The 19,757-nt window shown below is 49.6% G+C and overlaps 2 protein-coding genes across 3 annotated transcripts in view; both read left to right on the top strand.

The window, feature by feature from the left end:
• The window catches only part of crocc2 (ciliary rootlet coiled-coil, rootletin family member 2), a 57,114-nt gene extending 41,364 nt beyond the window's left edge, over positions 1–15,750 (top strand). Inside the window, exons 25-38 of the mRNA XM_042708987.1 lie at positions 4,081–4,319; positions 4,504–4,663; positions 4,986–5,153; positions 7,360–7,744; positions 7,968–8,122; positions 8,565–8,685; positions 9,023–9,186; positions 9,453–9,703; positions 10,035–10,224; positions 11,421–11,570; positions 13,412–13,612; positions 14,524–14,655; positions 15,091–15,270; positions 15,667–15,750. Coding sequence (XP_042564921.1) covers positions 4,081–4,319; positions 4,504–4,663; positions 4,986–5,153; positions 7,360–7,744; positions 7,968–8,122; positions 8,565–8,685; positions 9,023–9,186; positions 9,453–9,703; positions 10,035–10,224; positions 11,421–11,570; positions 13,412–13,612; positions 14,524–14,655; positions 15,091–15,270; positions 15,667–15,750 — 2,580 coding nt within the window. The remainder of the gene's footprint in view (positions 1–4,080; positions 4,320–4,503; positions 4,664–4,985; positions 5,154–7,359; positions 7,745–7,967; positions 8,123–8,564; positions 8,686–9,022; positions 9,187–9,452; positions 9,704–10,034; positions 10,225–11,420; positions 11,571–13,411; positions 13,613–14,523; positions 14,656–15,090; positions 15,271–15,666) is intronic.
• Positions 15,751–18,858: 3,108 nt separating this feature from the next.
• Positions 18,859–19,757, top strand: part of sned1 (sushi, nidogen and EGF-like domains 1) — a 38,944-nt gene continuing 38,045 nt past the window's right edge. For both annotated transcript variants that reach the window (XM_031575535.2, XM_031575536.2), the window contains exon 1: positions 18,859–19,654. In XM_031575535.2, coding sequence (XP_031431395.1) covers positions 19,355–19,654 — 300 coding nt within the window. In that variant the 5' untranslated portion in view covers positions 18,859–19,354. The remainder of the gene's footprint in view (positions 19,655–19,757) is intronic.

Here is a 19,757-nt window from a genome sequence, read left to right as displayed (position 1 = left end):
ACACTCACCACACACACAGACTCTCACCACACACACACACTCCCGGCTCTGCCCAAGCGTCGTCTTCCTCGCTCCTTTCACACGCTTCCTGATGGGTCGGTTCAGGATGAGAGACTGCATGGGAGGATGGGCAGCACTGTCACACCGCGATGGATGGATAGAGTGAGAGAGAGAGAGAGGAAGGGGGGGTGGGAGGAGGGGAAAGAGGGATGGAGGGGGTGGGGGGGGGGGGTCAGGGACTGGGGCCCGGAGGGCATGTTTGGGTTGGCAGCGCCCCCCAGGCTCATGAGGCACCTCCAGGGCCTCCTCTGGTCCGGTTTGTACCAATTAGTGCCCGCGCTGGGGAGCGGGAGCGGGAGCGGGCACAGCACTGGCCCCGAGAGCTCTGTTGATGTTGGCAGCCGAGCCGTACTGTACTTACACTGGCCAGGATGCCACCAGCTGCAGCCCCACCGCCCACGGAAGCCCATTAGAGATGCGTGTGTGTGTGTGTGTGTGTGTGTGTGTGTGTGTGTGTATGTGTGTGTGTGTGTGTGTGTGCGTGTGTGTGTGTGAGAGAGAAAGAGAGCAAGAGAGCAAGAGGCCAGGACATTTACTTGTGTTTGTGTTTGTGTGTGTGTGTGTGTGTGTGTGTGTGTGTGTGTGTGTGTGTGTGTGTGTGTGTGTGTGTGAGAACGAGAAACGAGAACGAGAGAGTGATTGGGTGTGTGAGAGACTGATAAATTGAGTGTGAGTGCGTGCGCCTGTGTCTTTGCCCTTACGTGTGTTTGCATACTTTCGAGTTAAGTTAAAGAGTTTGTTTGAGTTCGGTTGTATATGCGTGACTGCCTTTCAGGCTACGGCATGGCTCGGGTATCCATAGTGCACAGTGTGTAAAAGAAAATGAGAGGGTGTGTTTATGTTCATACCCAGTATGATTACGGGCTGCACACAGTAGAAGCTGGATTTCAAAAGACTCCCAACAGAAGCAGAACGGGTGGGTTGGTGTCATCTCTCCCTCTAAACTCCAACACACAGTGGCCAGTAGACCCCTCCCCCCCCCCCCCCCCCCCCCTTTCTCCACTCTCCTCTTTCCTTCACCCTGGATCAGGGGGAGGGTGTTGTGTTTTTGTTGTTCTTTTACATGCAGCGCTTTCCCCCGGCACTGACGCCCAAGTCCCTGTGAAAGCCATAAGTCGCCCCCCCTGTGGCATGTTTTCTCTGGGCTCACTGTGTGCGGCGTGGCCCCTCTCTCGCCCTGACTCCCGGGGCTTGATATGTGGGCTGCTGGAGATGGCGCTTCCCCCTGCAAACTGGTTCTGATCCGGGAGGGGGGGAGAAAAAGAGGCCCGGGACATCGGAAGGACAGTCAACATTTCACACACGCCAGGCCCGGGCTCCACAGATAGCACAGATATTGGGTTTCCTCTGTGTCCGGCGGCCGGTCACGGGGTCTGCCTGGGCCTCCTCCTCCTGGACAGCTGTGTGTTTTGTGTGTGTTTACCAGAGGAAGTGTGGGGTTATGAGTGTGTGTGTGTGTGTGTGTGTGTATGTGTGTGTGCTCACTACATGTGTGAATTGGTGTTTGCATATGTGTCTGTGGTAATATGCATGCATGTGTTTATGAGTGTGTGTGTGTGTGTGTGTGTGTGTGTGTGTGTGTGTGTGTGGTGTGTGTGTGTGTGTGTGTGTGTGTGAGTGAGTGAGTGTGTGTCTACATATGTGTGTGTATGTGTGGGTGTGTGTGTTCCTTCGACCACACCGCTAGATCTGGCAGCAGCTGCCGGTTCTCCCCCTGTTTGATTATTTTCACTAATCTCAGCGCAGCACTCTCTCATCAGACACCGGCACACTGGGAAGCGAGGGAGTGTGACAGCCAGCCCTGTGAAAGAGAGAGACTGTGTGAACGACTGCGCAATGGAGGGAGAACTGAGCACAAGAACTGAGAGAGAAAGAGACAGATGGGAACACAATCACTGTTTTTTACCTTCCCTGCAGTTTGTGTGCATGTCACTGTAGGTGTATGGGTACGTAACACTAAGGATGTTCATGTCCATAAACTGCAAGAGCCTGAGAGGGCAGAGAGAAGCTGGAACAGAGAAAGGAGAGAGTGTTTGTGTGTGTATGGGGGTGCATGTGTGTGTGTGTATGTGGGGGGGGGGGGGGGTTGGAGGGAGGCTCAGAGAGAGAGAGAGAGAGAGAGAGAGAGAGAAGGGAGATAGGCCATCCGAGCAAGAGTTAGGGTGGTGTGTAAACAAGCGGGGGGCGCTGTGTTTGTTTTATCCAGCGCGGCAGCGAGAAGTCGACTCCGAGGGGACGTGACCTTTTCTGCTCCCCAAAGACCCCTCAGCTGAATCCGCCCTTCACTGTGCCTGCACTCCATCTCTCTTCATTCTGTTTTTCTGTCACCCATTGTAGTGTTTCAGCCATTGGCTTCTCCACACACCCCCTTGTTAGGAGGTATTGCTCTCATTGTTTTTCTCTTACTCTATTTACCAGGCTGTTTTTATTCTCACTGCAAATTCCACGTCCACTTCTCCTTGTTTTCTCTTGTATCTCTCTCTCTTTCTCTCGCTCTCTCTCTCACTCTCGCTCCCTTGGCTCCACCTGGCCCCCCTCGATGAGATTAAATAAAGAGAGATGGGCTAGAATGGCACTGGATTATTTTTCCCACATTAGAATTTATGAGACGAAAACATCTTGTGTGGCCCTTCGAACAAAAAGCTTCTTCACACACACACACACACACACACACACACACACACACTTTCCTATTTGCACATTCTCCTCTCCCATATTCACACACACACACACACACACACACACTTCCATGCTCCTGCACACACACACACACACACACACACACACACACACACACACACACACACACACACACACACACACACACACACACACATACATACACACACACATACATACACACACACTTCCATGCTCCTGCACACACACAAACACATCGTGCCATCATGCAAACCTTCTCACTCCTTCTCTCCCTCTCTCCCACATAAACGGACAAGTACACACACACACACACACACATATACACACACATATACACACACACTCACACACACTCACTCACACAAACACACCCTGTTGATAGTTGATGTTTATCAATGTCCCTGTAGAGGAGCATGACAACAGCATCTGGCTACTTTCCCGACCATTTCCCATCCATAGCCAGGCCCTTCCGGCAATCTCTCTCTTGCTCTCTTTCGCTTACCCTCTCTCTGTCTCTCTCTGTCTCTCTCTCTCGCTCTCTCTATGTGGATTCTTGGCTGTTGTGGCAACATTCTTTGCCATTAAATGATGAGTCCGTGCCAGACTGTTACCAGAATGTAGGTCATATTCATGCATGTGTGTGTTCTTCGACGATCGCGGCTTCCCAGGCTTACCGTGCATGTGTTTTAGATTCCTGGCTATGGTTTACAAGCAGAGCCCCCTAACTGGCCCACGGAGCCAGACCCTTGCAGCGGGTGGGAAGATGACAGGCGTCCTGCCGATGGTGTGCTTTAGAACGGACGGGTGGCTTTGGTGGGTTCGGCTCAATAACCTGCCATGTTTTTGCATGGAAAGTCTTGTGCCTGACTCTCCCAACTCGGTGTGAAAGCACTACGATTAGTGTAGTTTATCACTCTCTGCTGCTCGCTCTAGCTCCGTCCTGTCTCTTCCCCTCGTTGCTTTTCTTTCCCATGCTCCTCTTGTCTACACTCGTTGCCCCCTTTGAACAGCTGATTTGTTTCATTTAATCACTTCCCTCTGTAGTTTTGAAGTGTATTTTTAGTTCCTGTGTGTTTTTATTGGTGCAGATATGGACTGCCATAGTCTGCCGTCATGGTTTTGCATGATGGAGAAGTCCTCTCCCCCAGGCTCTCATTCACATAGCCTTCTCGTTAAGAGAACTCGTGCTGTGATAAGGCATGTTGGATTGAATTAGCCAATGAATGAGCTCTTCAGATTCACTTGCCTGTCACTCTTAAAATGATCCATATTATCTGATTCTGTCTGATACTGTCCTTCACATTCTTCCCCTCTCTCTCTCTCTCTCTCTCTCTCTTTCTCTCTCTCTCCCTGCCCCAGTTGTCTGTGTTGAGGTGCTCTCTGCAGGAGGCGGAGGAGTCCCGGGACGCAGGGCGGAGGGATCTGATCGAGGCTCACCGACAGCTCCGTGATTGCGCTGCAGAGAGGGACGCCCAGCGGAAGGAGGCCCTGGAGCTAAGAAGGGCGCTGGGGGATGCCGGCCGTGAGAAGGAGGCCATCCACAACTCCAACCAGGAGCTGCGTGCCACGGTGAAGAGGACAGAGAACGACATAAACAGGTTGGGCATCAGCCACCAAGGCCACCAGGAAGATTTCAGCACTGAAAGTCATAGCCACTTACTCTGCCTTCATGAGCTTGACATACAGAAAATATGTTCCTATGTTCCTATGTTCCTTGTTCCTATATTCCCTCATGTGGGTACCTCACCTTGTCGTATTTCGCACTGTGTTTCCCCCCCTCAGTCTGAAGCGGGCACTGGAGGAGAAGGAGCAGAGGCTGGCCGTGCTGGAGGAGTGCAAGTCCTCCAACCAGCAGGAGGCGAGCAAGCTGAGGGCCAAGCTGCGCGAGCTGGAGCGCTCCCGTCTGCAGGGACGCCGCGAGCTGCAGGAGCTGCGCAGACAGGTGGGCACGGCTGCAGGGCGAGGGAGAGTACGGTAGATCATTGAAAACTGAGAGTGCATCAGGTGCAGTAGTTAGCCCATTAGCGTAATCAATAATTGGGCATTCTGTTGAACATTGATCATTTATAATAAATGTGACTAAAATGTCAATAAAAAGTACCTGTGTTCTCAGTATACAATGCCTAATACCCAGACCGAGTTTACCATTACTTGGAAGTCATCTATTCAGAAAAGTATTTAATCTCTGACAGTGGTCAGGTTAAGGTGCCAATTCCACAGCCAGGATTGCAGGTGTCTTCATTCTCTGAGCTGCCTCCTCTCAGGTGAAGGCTCTGGAGGGCGAGGTGTCCAGTCGGAGCCAGGAGCTGGGGGAGCTGCAGGCCCGCGTGGCCCAGGAGGAGCAGCGGGAGGAGGAGGCGCGGAGGGAGGCCTTCACCCTCAGACAGAGGCTGCTGGAGAGCGAGGCCGGCAGAGAGGCAGCAATCAAGGAGGTGGGATGAGTTACCGCACAGCACCTTGGGGGTGATGAAAAGTAATATCACAATGCAGATGTCATTTGAATCAAATTGAATCAAATCAAGTCAAACTGCGTTGTTGAGTTGAGTTGAGTTGAGTTGAGTTGAACGAAGCACCTTTTTGATGGAACAGATCATGAACTGATCAGAGCAGATGATAAAGGATGTGGTTGCACAACCTCCAAGCAGAGCACACAGCTTGTAACCACACCTTAGAGATTTTGGCAGAACAACTCTTAGATCACCAGTTCTGACTGATTTCTTGGACAGCAGTATAGGCTACTCCTGTGCGAAACCGAAGTCCTCAAACAGTAAACTTTGTAGCTATTTCCGCATAGTACTTCCAATGGCACAGATGTGACAGACAGACAGACAGATAGACAGTTGGACACACAGCTTTCACTGCTTATGATCCTTCAACTTGTTACCTCAAAAAAGCTCTTGAAACAGCACTCAACTCCAGGTGGCTTTGCACACATCAGCAACATATGAATGGGACTGGACTGGACTAGACTGACCTGTAATCACTGTCCTCAACTTTACATACTTTTCCCTGCCTCCCCTTGGGAAATGTTATAATGAAAGCATGGCTTCTTTATTAAAGAACTGGGACTGTTCAGGGTGTAGGCAACTATTATTGTCTGTGGCCATCGATTCAACCCAACAAAAGTTCATCGCCGATGTTTGACCGATTCAAGTCCTGAAACAATGCTAATTGTGTGGAGATTAAACTAATTTACATGATGTTTGTAGTGCTGGGGTGCGGTCCTGCTCCAGTTCATCTGCGCAGTTAGTCAGCCTGGAAACATCAAATGTTATTACAACAACAAAACAGATCATCCAGCTCATATATTTTCCTAACCACTGTGATAAAAAAAAAAAAGTATTTGTTCATTTATGATCTGTGTTTTTATCACAAACCGACCAAATAAAACAAAGAAAAGCACATATAGATGTATATTTGGACAGTATATATTTGCTGTAGTTGAGTGTTTGCTATCAAGGCAGCCGCATATCTAAATCAGTGTCAGCAAGGTCATCTTTGCCTGTAACAAGACTTTTCCTCTCCACACCCAACACTTCCCTCCCTGCACACTTCAGCTAGAGTCTCTCTGTGTGTGTGTGTGTGTGTGTGTGTGTGTGTGTGTGTGTGTGTGTGTGTGTGAGTGTGTGTATGCGTGTCTCTGTGTGCGAGAGAGTTTGTGCTTTCCACAAAGACTGTTTTCCCACGGCCAAAACCCTTCAAAAACCCCAAGGCATGACAAGGGCAACAGTGACAGGGGCAAACCTCCCGCAGCAGATCTCTCTCTCTCTCTCTTTCTCTTTCTCTCTCTCTCTCTCTCTCTCTCTCTCTCTCTCTCTCTCTCTCTCTCCCTGCATATCTGTATGAGACAACCTTTCGTGCTTGTTGGGCCTCAGCTTGTTAACTCCCATATGAACCCAATTCAGCTCTATTTTGGGGCATGTTACATGTTAGCACTTTGTAGCATATCAGGCTTGGCCTTTAAGAGTTGGCATCGCTGCTAACTGTTGCTAAATCTCAAACATCTGGACAGGACTTTTATTTGCTGCCTCTTTTGCTTTTATCTTACCTGAAACAACAATTCTGAACACAGTTTGGGTTTTATACGTGATTGTTAAGGTTAATGTTTTGTGAGATATCATCACATGTTTATTTGAGTGTGCCACCATGGCGTCAAACCCAGCTGTTTTTCCCCCTCTCCCTACTTTGACCTTCATGGTAAGTTGAGACATGGCCAGTTGAAGCACAGGGAAATAAATGTTACGATTATGATACACTTATTATTTAAACATTGCCCTGTACTTTAATTCACTTGCTGTAGTAGCACTCAGTTCTCATTGAGGTATTGTTACGTGGCGTTAAACATGTTTCCATTCACAAACATGAGAAAAATGTTTTGCACTGGTAATGGAAGTTAGAGTATACTAGCTGCAATTATCAGCTGTGGCTGTCTGCCGGTGTTGTTCAATGACGGTAACATGAAAAAACAGACATGTCCCACTGGTGGATTCTGGGTAACAGAAGCATTTTGATGATGCATTCCACTCCTGGCCTGAATTTTAGATCCGCACTGAAGGGATATGTAGCTTCTGCACGATCCATAATCCACAATCAAGCAATCTGTGGAATTTCAATTCACCCTTTTGTGTGGTCCCACAGTCATCGGCGCTGCAGCGGCGCATGGCCAAGATGGAGGAGGCGGAGGTGGCCGCGATAGAGGCGCAGCGGCAGCGAGACACCGCCCTGCAGGAGAGCCAGCAGCGGTGGCGCGAGGAGACGGCCCGGTTGGAGGAGGCCCTGCGGGAGGCGCAGGCCCAGGGTCGGGAGCAGGGTCTGAGGGCCAGCCTGTCAGAGGGGCAGGCCGGGGGCCTGGAGGAGCAGCTGGCCCAGGGGGAGGCCACGCGCCGCGGGCTGGAGCACAGGCTGGACGGCCTGGAGTCGGCCCTGAGGAGGACGCTGGGGATCGGACGCAGGGGCAGGTCGCCTACCCCAGGGGCGAGAGGACGGAGCCCCTCACCCTGGAGGACCCGCTCTCCTGTGAAAGGTGAGGATTTGTTGGTATGTTTATTAATAAGCCAATTATTTTTTCACTGAAAACGAATCAATAAGTGATTATTGATAGTAAAGTGGGTGTTAGTGTGGCATTTTTTACTTCTCCTTAAATTGAGTGTGTGATTTCTTGTCAGCATGCATACTTTTCTGGGTATATACATATGTGTGTGTTTGTACGGTTTACAGTACATGCCTGTATTTTTTCACACTCATAGGTGGTGAGAGTGGGACAGAGGGACTGCCACACAGTGGGTCCCCAGGCTGTTCCCTGTCCCCTGCCCGTGGGGGAGACGGGGAGATGGACCTGGACACCCTGCACATGGCCCTGCGCAGTTTCCAGACGGAGCTCAGGGACACGCAGAGAGACCGGGTGAGACTCACACTCATGTCCACCCCAGACCGAGACTCGCACTCATGCCCACCCAGCCTGAGACTCACATTAATGCCCACCCCAGCCCGAGACTCACACTCACCCATCATAGTTAGCCTTAGGAACAGGATTAGATGATCAAGTAGGCAAATGGTTGTATTGCTGCCTTGAGGTAATTGAGGGAACTGGGATACTATAACTCAAATTTGATTCATTTTCCTTTTTTGCAGATGCAATTTTTTAAGCAAGTTTCTTTACATTTATGGATGTTGTGTATTATTTATATACTTGTGTATATGTATTCTTGTAGTAACGTTGAGTATGCTGAGTGCTGATATGTACAAAAATATTGATGTGAATTTGATTATGTGTGTCTGCGTGTGCTCTGTGTGTCTGCGTGTGCTCTGTGTGTGTGTGCGCTCTGTATGTGTATGTGCTACAGGATGAGGCCTATGCACAGGTGTTAAGTTTGACCCGACAGGTGAGTGAGCTCCAGGCAGCTCAGGACAAAGCCACCGGAAGACTGCAGCAGCTCCAGAAGAGCCTGAGAGAGGCAGAACAGGGTGAGCTAGTAGAACACACACACACACACACACACACACACACACACACACACACACACAGACACACACACACACACACACACACACACACACACACACACACACACACACACACACAGACACACACACACACACACACATACAAACACACACACACACACACACACATACAAACACACATCAATGCCATCGTACACTTATGGGTGTGTGTATGATACACATATACATGTTAGCACTGATATCAACAATATTCACACACACACACACAGGGGCTGTTAGTATGTGCCTCTGTATGAACCCATTTGTGTCTTACTGTATATGTACGTGAATGCTTCAGGGAAGCGTGAAGTGACAGAGAAGCTGGAGGGTGTGCAGACATCGCTGGCTCTCCAGGAGGAAGTGACCCGGCGGGGGGAGAGAGAGAGGAGGAGCCTGGGGGAGGAGGTGGCCATGCTGAGGAGCAGCCTGCAGACGGCCGAGGTCGAGACCAGGAGACTACAGGTGAGAGAAGGACGCCGCAGGCGAGAGACAAGGTATGCATGTGCGACTGAAAGCATACGCCTGCTGTAGAGAGGCTGCATCTGAGACTCTACAGGTGACACAGAGAGAACACATCTGACAAAGGAGAGGCACAGAACGTTCTGGTAAACCTTTGACACTGTGAAAGAGATGCAGAAACAGGTAAGACTATGGGAGACATGGACTGTAGGTGAGAGACAAGTGCCATCTGACCCCCACCACTCCTCTTCCCCTCCCTACCACCCCAGGAGAAGCTGGAGCGCAGTGAGACAGCCGAGTCCCACGGGGAGGCAGAGCGCCGGCAGCTGAAGGAGGCGTGTGAGCGGGCGGAGGCGCGGGCCGCCCGGCTGGAGCTGTCCCAGCGCTCCCTGGAGGGGGAGGTGCAGCGGGGAGGCGTGCGCGGAGCTGAGCTTGAGGCGGAGGTGGGCAGCCTGCAGGAGCGACTGGCCGGCCTGCGCAGGGAGCTGGGAGAGAGTGAGGAGAGGGAGGCCCTGCTCAGGTGAGCACTGCTCATGGGGGTGATGATGCAATGTTCAAATGAAATACTGCCTAACATGTACGGTCTGTTATGCTACTCATAATACAACAGTAGGAGAATTCCATTGTAGCGAGTATCAGTAGTGATATGTGAGGCCCCAGGAGGACCTTTTGAAACCTGCATTGATGTTTAAAACATTGGAATTCAATCTGTAATTTGATGTCCTTTTGATTTCTCTCTCTCTTTATCCCTTTTGCGTGTATCTCTACCCCAATTCATGTCTTTCTCCACATCCTTCTGTCTCCCTCGCCGCCTCCTCCCCTCATCTCCCACGCCTCCCACGCTCCCTCAGGCTGGAGGCGGAGCGGCTGGGGGCGTCCCTGTGTCGGGCGGAGCAGCAGGAGTCCCAGCTGAGGGAGCGGCTGCAGGGCCTGTCTGCCCAGCTGAGCGAGAGCAGCACCAGCGTCGGGGCCGCCCAGGAGCAGGCCGCCCAGCTGCAGAGGGCCCTGACCGCCAGCGAGCACGACCGCCGCATGCTGCAGGTGCGTGGCTACCACAGCGCAACAACAGAGTTGGAGGAGTTGGATAGAATGAGTGTAAAAACTAAGATCAATCTCAGATCAAAGATCAATCACTTTTTATTACAGTATTTGATCCAATGTCTACTTCTTATCGCCTTATTAGAATGTACAAATGCAATGGTGATGCCAACTACAAACAGCAGGTGACACGTAATACTGAGAGCGTGGTACGGTCCAGGCAGGATATGCATGTTACTTTTACAACAACGAAGTGAGACATCGGTCACATGGCTCTGTTTCCCAGCAGTTTGTGCCCAGTGCAGTGATGTCCTGGTTGGAGGGATATTTATGAGTTTCTGGAAATACCGTTGAGTACGCGATTTGCGCTCTCCTCTCCCCCGTGTGCTGTATGCGGTCGGCTGTTTATGTAGCATGATGCCCGCAAGCTCTGCTATCAAAACCTCTCAGCCTGAGTTATGGTGCGGGGCGGCTTCTCCGAACCCTGGCCCCTGCTTTCGCCCCTGCCCCCTGCTCGAGGGATGCTTAATTGCGACTCTCCAAATCAAATAAATAATTTCATTCCATTCCATTTACTGCCTGCGTTTACCATGATTTATGCTTCAGTTCCATAACATTTCGAGTTTGGGATTTTGAGAAATTATCCTTGCCTTTGGTTGGGAGGGAAATGGATGAGGTGCAAGTTTTCGCTAGCAACTTTGGGAGAGTTTTAGGGCCGTGGTGGCGCGATGCCGCGTTTTTAAAGATGCTGTGCAAACACAAACGGAGCGCGCTCCGTGTAAATCTCTCGCCGACGCAGTGATGGGAGCCCGTCAGCCCTGGCCAATGGAATTCTGAAACTCCTGACCACAGGGCCTCCAAGGAGCAGAGGAACCAGAAGGGAGGGAGGCTGGGAGGAAGGAGGCAGTCAATGGAAGATTCATGTTTAACATGGGAATAAGATCAAATAAAAAAAAATCTGATCTATATTCAGGTTTTAAGTCTCTTTATCCAGAAGAGCAGAAGAGCAGATATAAAAATTCAGATCTATATTCAGGTTTTTAATGTCTTTATACAGAAGATCTGAGCCAACCTCAATTGGCTCAAGCACCAAGGTATATTTTCACCAGCTTCAGAGATCTGGCCTATAACCTTAATTTTATTTTTGTATGTACGCTAACATGTGTTCCATGTCTGTGTTCTAACCTGTGGTTCCTCAGGAGAGGCTGGATAAGATGCGGGAGGTGTTGTCCGAGAGCAAGAAGCAGAACCACGTACTGGCGGAACGCGCCCAGAACCGCCAGAGAGCCCAGGAGGACAGCGAGCTGCGTGCTGCTGAGCTTGAGAAGCAGACCCGGGCACTGCAGGAGGTGAGGAGAGGGAGGGCAGGCGGGCATCTGGTACATAAGCACAGCACTAGAAGACTAAAGTTTATTTTATTTATTTTGAAACCAATGCAGGTGGTTGCGTGAGTGGTCTGTTGTTCTGTTTGATTACAGAGTAGACATTCACAGACTATTGGGGTAGATATACTAACACGTTCACGCCCGTTTTAGGCGTAATTTCGACACAACGTGTGCCTACAAACATGGCATAGTATGTACAAACAGACCGCACATGGCTAAAACTGCACTCTGCCTGCTGGAGGGGTGCAGAATAGCGCTTTTCTCACTGTTGCATATGCGTTCGTGGGAGGGCCGTGAGGGAAAAGTGGGAGTTTTGGGAAATAATATGTCTGGAGAAGCACAAGGAGTGACTAATCTGTTTAGCAGTGAACATTGGTATTTGAAAAAAATATATTTTTTAAAGCAGGTGTAATCCAGATGCGCTTTAGATGCCTGAATAGGAGAAACTTCCAGAAACAATGGAATCAGTATTCCAAGCACCAGTCTTTTATTTGCCTTTTATGTTTTGCCATTGTTTTTTCACTTCATCCTCTTCCCTACATGTAGATGCCTGCTACACTATTGAATTTATTTGTTATAGCTGCACAAAAGCTGCCCTGTAATATCTCTCTGTTTGATGACATTAGCATGTCCTGATCACTAAAGTTTTGATTCCTTTGAATGTCGGTCGGCGGTTCCGTGATTCCATTCAGTTGCGCTCTTGATCGAATGATACAGTTCCGTTTGCGGGCGCCGCAAATTATGGTTAGAGGACAGTGACATGCGTTGGTTACTTATTCAGCTGCAGGCAAATGAAAAAGCACAGCGTGCGCTTTTGGCAGACTGGCAAAGTTGCTGTTTGTGCTGCGCTCTCTAATGTACATCTGCGCCTATTTCTGTTGATCGTTGTTGTTTGTTGTTCATTACTATCGTTTATTTGTTTTTGTTGTACCGACGAACACTAATTAAATGAATCCTCGGTGCTTTTAAAGTTACTTTACATGGAAAAGTTCTGGTTCATTAAAAGTAGCAGTCCAACACTGCAGCCCAACATATGAGTTTAACCACAACATTGTGTTTAGATCAACAGTTTAGCAGTACAGCTACGAACGGGACCCTTGAACTAAAGTGGGCTGTTGGATGCAGTTGTCTTTGAGGGGGGTTGGAATGGCTTAACAGAACCAGAGCTTGGCAGTGGCAGTGCGATGAGCTGGCCTCTCAGATCTCCACAACATAGAGACATTTGGAAATGATGGTGGGAAACAACAAAGCAGAACAAAGCAAAACATTCGCTATCTGACCAGTTTCTAGGACAATAAAATAGCTCAAGCACCAATACAAAACAATGTGTTTAAAAACAAAACAAAACAAAGCCAAAGAAAAAAATCCATGAAATCGAGTGCAGTCCATTACAAGATCTTATCCCAGGATCAGAATCTGAAAGAAATTTTGAGAAGGAAGACGACAAAATTTTCAATTGTGAGTGAATGCTTTTGTATGCTGCTATTTTAGACTTTCTGTCACATTGTATGCACCCTTGACAATGTCTTCGGTCTGTTCTTTCTCCTTCAAGAGGGACCCTTTGCACTGTGCAATGTCTGTTTAATTTGAGTATGACAAACCACTTGAACTTGAACCTAGATTTCAGCTTAAACTCGAGCGCAGCATTTCTCTGAGATGTTTGCTTTTCTCCCTTTTGTGGTGGTAGATCTGATGATAAACCACTTGAGGTTCAACTCGAGCACAGTATTTCTCTAAGATGTCCCCTTGCTCTCTGCTGCTTGGCGGTGGTGGGGGCGGCTGGTTATTGGTTCTTTTCCCCTCAGGCCCTGCGACAGCGGCAGGAGGGGGAGCAGGAGGCCCTGGAGGGCTCCAGGCAGCTCCAGAAGGACAGGGGAGAGCTCCAGGGACGCGTGGCCGGCCTGCAGGCCTCGCTCCGGAGGCTGGAGGCAGAGAAGACTGAGCTGGAGAGAGGGATGAGCCGCCTGGGCAAAGACAAGGCCTCGCTGAGGAAGACCCTGGAGAAGGTAAGAGGTGTGTGTGTGTGTGTGTGTGTGGGGGGGGGGGGGGTGTTGATATTTGAGGCATCTGGTTCAGGTTTGCATGGGTGTGGACTGGGTTATTGGCTTTAGCTGGGTTGAGTGGGTGGGGGTGGTTTGGTGGGCCCTTTTTCCTGGTCCGTGTTTGTCTGGTTTGATGCTACCCCTGGCCTGTTTCCGTCCAGCTGCCTTGGCTGATATTTGAATGGGATTGGTTTGAATTGGATTAGGTCATATTAAGTCACCTTGGCTCCGGTTTAGTTTGATTTGATTCCACTGACTACCCTCCTCTCTCACATCAGATCGTTTTCACTCAGTAGTTTCACGGTGGCCCCAGCTTTGCCCTTCCTGCAGCTCATGCATGACAGCCATGAGCATCTCATCTCTGATGTGTGCAATCACACAGTAATGCATTCCATCTCTCTCCTCTGCTCTCAGACTAGTTTATGTTATGAGTGCTCTGTGTGCAGTAGAGTTTCCCTGTTTGTTGATAATACCCCCCACACATCATGTTCTCCCTACTGGGGGCGCTCCAGCTCTCCGACTCTTAAATTCCTCCCATTCCGCAAATGTCTCTCTGTGGCGTGTGTCAATCCGTCTTAACAGTGGCTGGATTTGCTAGGAGCGTCGCTCTGCTCCATCAGCCTGGCTCTGCGGTGTATACTAAAGATATGTTCAGGTTCGTTCATATGAACGCCATGCGGTTGGCCATTGGTGTGCATGTGCACACATGCAGTTATGCTGCACGAGTGTGTGTCTCTGCATTGTATGTGTGTTCTTTTGTCCCTCCATCCTTGTGTTCTTGTGTGTGATCTTCACGTATGTGTGTGTGTATGTGTGTGTGTGTGTGTGTGTGTGTGTGTGTGTGTGTGTGGTGTGTTTTCTATGTGTATGTTCAGGTGGGACATGACAGGAGAAGGCTTGACGAGGAGGCTCTGTCACTGGGCCGTGAGAGAGAACAGCTGGAGCAGACTACACACACCCTCCAGCAGGAGCTCACTGATGCCCACACACATACACACACACTACAGGTGAGGAGAGAAGGAGAGATAGAATGTGTAATGACCTGCAAATTAAAAAAATATATAAACTTCATTAGGCTCGTCTCGACCCTTCTCAAGTGTCAGTCTCACTCCCATATGCTCACACTAGACTCCCTGACTGATGCTCATGCCTGGCTGGTTCAAACCATGTTAGTGTGTGTATATGTGTGGGGGGGTATGTGCTTTTGTGTGTGTGCTTTTGTGTGTGTGCTGTGTGTGTGTGTGTGTGTGTGTGTGTGTGTGTGTGTGTGTGTGTGTGTGTGTGTGTGTGTGTGTGTGTGTGTGTGTGTGTGTGTGTGTGTGTGTGTGTGTGTGTGCATATGTGTATGCGTGTGTGTGTGTGTGTGTGTGTGTGTGTGTGTGTGTGTACGTACTGTGTATGTATACGTGTGTGTGGTTGACTGCATGTCTGTGCGTGTCCAGGCTCAGCTCTCTCACCTGGAGCACTCCCAGTCTCAGCGGCTGCTGGAGGTGACGGCGCGGCACCGGCAGGAGCTGGACCTGGAGACGGAGCGGCTGCGGGGCTCCCAGCTGCAGGCGGAGAGGGCGCTGGAGGCCCGGGAGAAAGCCCACCGCCAGAGGGTCCGCTGCCTGGAGGAGCAGGTGAGAGAGCGGACAGGTGGAGCACAGAGGGCTGCCTCCTGAGTGAGAGCAGTGTCGTGTTGTCAGTGGCTTTGCTGACACCTGCATTCAAAGAGTGCAGAGTTCACACTGTGGACAATGAGCAAAACATTCTGTGCTAACTAAGGTCCAGAAATCCCCATCAGTTTGCCTTAGATGTCATCAGAATCACTGCTTTGTCCTCATCCCTTGTATCTGCAGGATGTGTGTCTGTGTGTGCATTCATCTGTGTAGGGTACGTTGTGTTCATGTAGTGTGTGTGTGTGCATGTTTGCATCTGAGTGGTGTGTGCATGTCTGTGTTTGCGCGTGCCTCTGCGTAGCACACACGTGTTAATGCACACATCTGTGTGTGTGTGTGTGTATGTGTGTCTCTCAGGTGTGCACGCTGAAGGAGCAGCTGGAGCTGGAGATGAGGAGGCGGCAGGCCTACGTCAGCCAGCTGCTGCGACCCGGGGCCTGACCCCCCCCCCCCCAGCCCCCCCCAGTCCCCAACCCCCCCGCTCACTGGACGCTCATACTCACAGAGAGCCTCAGAGGCCGGAGCAGGACACGGCCTCATGGCCTCACGGCCTCACTCTACTACTGTATGCTCTAAACAGACATCAGGCACTACAGTAGGACGCCCACAATCCAAGCCCACAATCACTCCAGCTCACATTGAAGTCAAGTAGATGTATTAGTATTGGCATGCGCACATAGCACGGAAACCACAAGTTTACTTTGTGCAGATGTGTGTGAATGTTTGCTATGGGAGATGAGATGTGCGTAGGTCTTGAATGATTCCGTTTTTTGTCCATTTACACCCATACTGGCACCACATTCTACAATCCAAACCTTAAGTTCCAGGTTCTTAGTTCTGCAGTGATTTCAGGGAGAGTTTCTACTTTTGGTCATCAAACAGATACATGTAGAGTATCACTGTTACATATGGAGCTATGCATACAATTAGATAAGGTTCCTAAAGAACCTTAAGGATGGGGGGGGGATGCAGCAAATGCTGCAATGAATGCAAGCAAACTTTATCTTTCTCACATACACACACACATACACACACACACACACACACACAGGTGTTCCGACACACAAACACTACAGTGTGTGCTTCCGTACAGTAAGTCAGTAAAGGAAACCATTAACCCACACCCTCTTTCTCGCTCTCTCTTTGTTTCTCTCTCTCACACACACACACACACACTCTCTCTCACTCTCTCTCTTTGTCTCTCTCTCTCTCACACACACACACACACACACACACACTCTCTCTCTCTCTCTCACACACACACACACACGCACACTCTCTCTCCCTCTCGCTCTTTCTCTCACACACACACACTCTCTCTCTCACGCTCTCTCTTTGTCTCCTCTCTATCTCTCACACACACACATATGCATGCACACACACACACACACTCTCTCTCTCTCTCTTTCTCTCTCTCTCTCTCTCTCACACACACACACACACACTCACACACACACACACACACAGACACACACACACACACACACACAAACACAAACCCACTGGGCCACTGGTCTCAGGGAACAGTTTCAAGACTCCTAGAGCACTATTAATCCCCTATCCACACATTAAAAAATTCCAACAACAACAAACAATGAAGGTGCCTGTTTTACAGTCGCTGAGCAAGTGCCAGATTGTTTTAAGGATTTGTTCTCTTGCAAGCCCCCAGTCCTAAACGTTTTAAGACCATAAGGCCCTGTGTTTGTTAGGAAACAGCACACTCTGTGTTGGGAGGAGAGCGCTCACTGTTTCCCTCTGTGTCAGTGTGGCTTTGCGTGCATGTGCCTGCGATGTCTGGGTGTTTGTGAGTGTATGTGTGTGTGTGGTCCCTCCATGAAATGTGACTTTGACATAATATCGTGACATTTTCAATTGTACTTTAAGAATCATGTCACTTTGTGGAATCACTTAAGTAGTTAGAGAACAAACCCAGTTGATTGAAAATATATATTCTCATATTAAATGAAACAGCGTCTCAGTGTGATCAAGCTGCTGTTGTTGTGATTACTTTTACACATTGTCACAAAGGAATACTGTGTTTACCAAAATTAGCAAATAAAGACCCAATTCATGTTTATATCGCCGCACCGTGACACCGTGTATTTTTTTAACAACTCAATAAAAGATCACTTGAAAAATAAGAGTTATTGACCAGTGATGATTGCAATCTGTTACAGCCTCCATGCTTACTTTGGCTCGGAGAAAGGAGGGTAATAGCTCTGGCTTGTTTTTGATGTGCACAAACAACTCGTAAACCACGGCGACGATCCCCTCGTGACATTCCTGCTCCAGCACTGGACGCGCTTCGCTAACGACCCGTTTCTCTGTCAGGCGACGAGAATTTACAGTAAACGACAAAAAAGAAGAAAAGAAGGGGGGGGTGGGACGCCTGTAATGACCAATGTGCGATTCTGCACCAAGTCCATCAAGCAAACGAGATGTTTTCTTTTATTTCTCGGAATTCAGGCTTTTTTTTTTTTTTAAATAAAAAAAAGATTTGGTCTCAGATGAGACATCCCATACACAATTCTGGAGTATTTTTTTTTTTGCAGGGAAACTGATTTTAAGACAGAAAAAAAGCTTACTGTTAAAACGTCTAATATGAACCAGACGTGCTTTGTATACATTCTGCCTTTGAACTTGCATCTTGGGCATGTTTTACATGAGCGCAGCATTGTACACATCCTATAACTGGTATCAGCCTGCACGCCTCGTACATGCAGCTCAGGAAATGATACTCGGGAAGAACATGCACAGAGAGAGAAAGAGAGAGAGAGGAAAAAAGGAAAGGGAGAAGGAAAGAGAGAAAGAGTGAAAGCCTGAGGTATCTGGTATGTGGGAGCATGTGTTTAGAAAGTGCCTAGATAGCTTTCGTGCGCAAGGGTTAAGAGGAACCAAGAGAGAAAGTGAGAGATCGCATTAGAATAAAGATAGTGACAGTGTGTGTTTGTGCGTGTTTGTGTGAGAGAGTGAACGTGTGTGTGTGTGTGTGTGTGTCTGTGGGAGAGGGAGATTGTGTGTATATCTAAGTGTGGATGAGAGGGTGGGAGTATGAACGGAGAGAGAGATTGTGTGTGTATGAGAGAAGGAGAGTATGCAGGAGGGAGAGAGAGACTAAGAGAGTAAGAGAAGGAGAGCTGTCAGAGGCTCTAAAGCGTTTCTTTGATTATCATAGGCCCGCCCAGTGCTTATCCAGTTACCAGCTCTCTCGGCAGCCATTGGCCAGGGCCAACTAATTATGCGAGGTAGAGAATCCCAGGAGGGAGGGGCTGCTGCTGAAAGGAGTCCTTTGGCAGGCAGAATAGAGCTTTTATTGAGGAGATTTCTAAGCTGGCCATCAGGGACCAAATCGCTGGATTGTAAAAAAAAAAAAAAAAAACAGTGCCGAATCACTGCTTGCTCTCTCCCTCTCTCTCTCTATTTCTCTGTCTCTCCACCTCTGCTCTCTCTCCCCCACTCTCTCTCTACCTCTCTCTCTCTTTTTCTCTGTCTCCCCACCTCTACTCTCTCCCCCTCTCTCTCCCCCACTCTCCCTCTCCCTCTCTCTCTCTCTCTCTCTCTCTCTCTCTCTCTCTCTCTATTTCTCTCTCTCCTCCTCTACTCTCTCCCTTTCTCAGCTCACTTCACTGAGAGACCGAGAGTGGCTCAGGAACGAAGCACCCAGCAGCACGCAGAATGCAAGGAATCTGCCCCCCTGTCTCAGACCGCCTGCCCAACTAACAGGAGAGAGGGAGAGGGAAAGGAAAAACAGAGGGACAGAGAGAAAGAAAGAAAGAGAGTGAGAGGAGAGACAGAGAGAGAGAGAGAAGGTGAGAGAGACAAATAAAAGCAGGAGGACAGGAGAAGAAGAGAAGGAAGACTTTTTTTTCCCCAAGTTTGTGAAACTCACTCTTTCTCTCTCTAACAAGACTCTGCCTGCTGCTGTGTTGCTGGGGAGTTGGCTGCAGGGAGAGTTGAGAGGCTCCTGCTCTACGGTGCTGCTCTTCTCCTCTCTTCTCTTCTCTGCCCTGCTGGTCTTCAGGTGTACCTGTGGTGCCCGGTGCCTATGCACCCTCCTTCACCTCCTCCTCCTCCTCCTCCTGCTCCTCTCCATCCCCCATCCCCTCTTCTCCGCGTGGGTGTGCCGGCTATGGGGCTGCGAGCGCTGATGACCTGCTGCCTCTGGTGCCTGCTCTCCCTGGAGCTCCTGGGGGGAGCGCGGGCGGCCGTGCCCCTGGAGGACTTCTACCCCTTCGGGCAGGACGAGGGCGACACGAAGACGGTGTCCCAGGATGACGGCGGCACGGGACTGCAGGAGATCTCAGTGGCGTTCCCCTTTTTCGGCGACCGACACACGGGACTCTATGTGAGTAGAGTGAGAGTGGGGGAGAGAGAGAGAGAGGGAACGGGCAGCCAGCGCGTGATTCTCGTGCCGCTCGTCAGGGGAAAATATGCTCTTTCATTCAGCG

The sequence above is a fragment of the Clupea harengus genome, chromosome 10, assembly GCF_900700415.2.
Source record: "Clupea harengus chromosome 10, Ch_v2.0.2, whole genome shotgun sequence".
NCBI classification, from domain to species: Eukaryota; Metazoa; Chordata; class Actinopteri; order Clupeiformes; family Clupeidae; genus Clupea; species Clupea harengus.
Note: the sequence above shows the minus strand (reverse complement) of the source record. Positions and strands in the feature narration are given on the sequence as shown.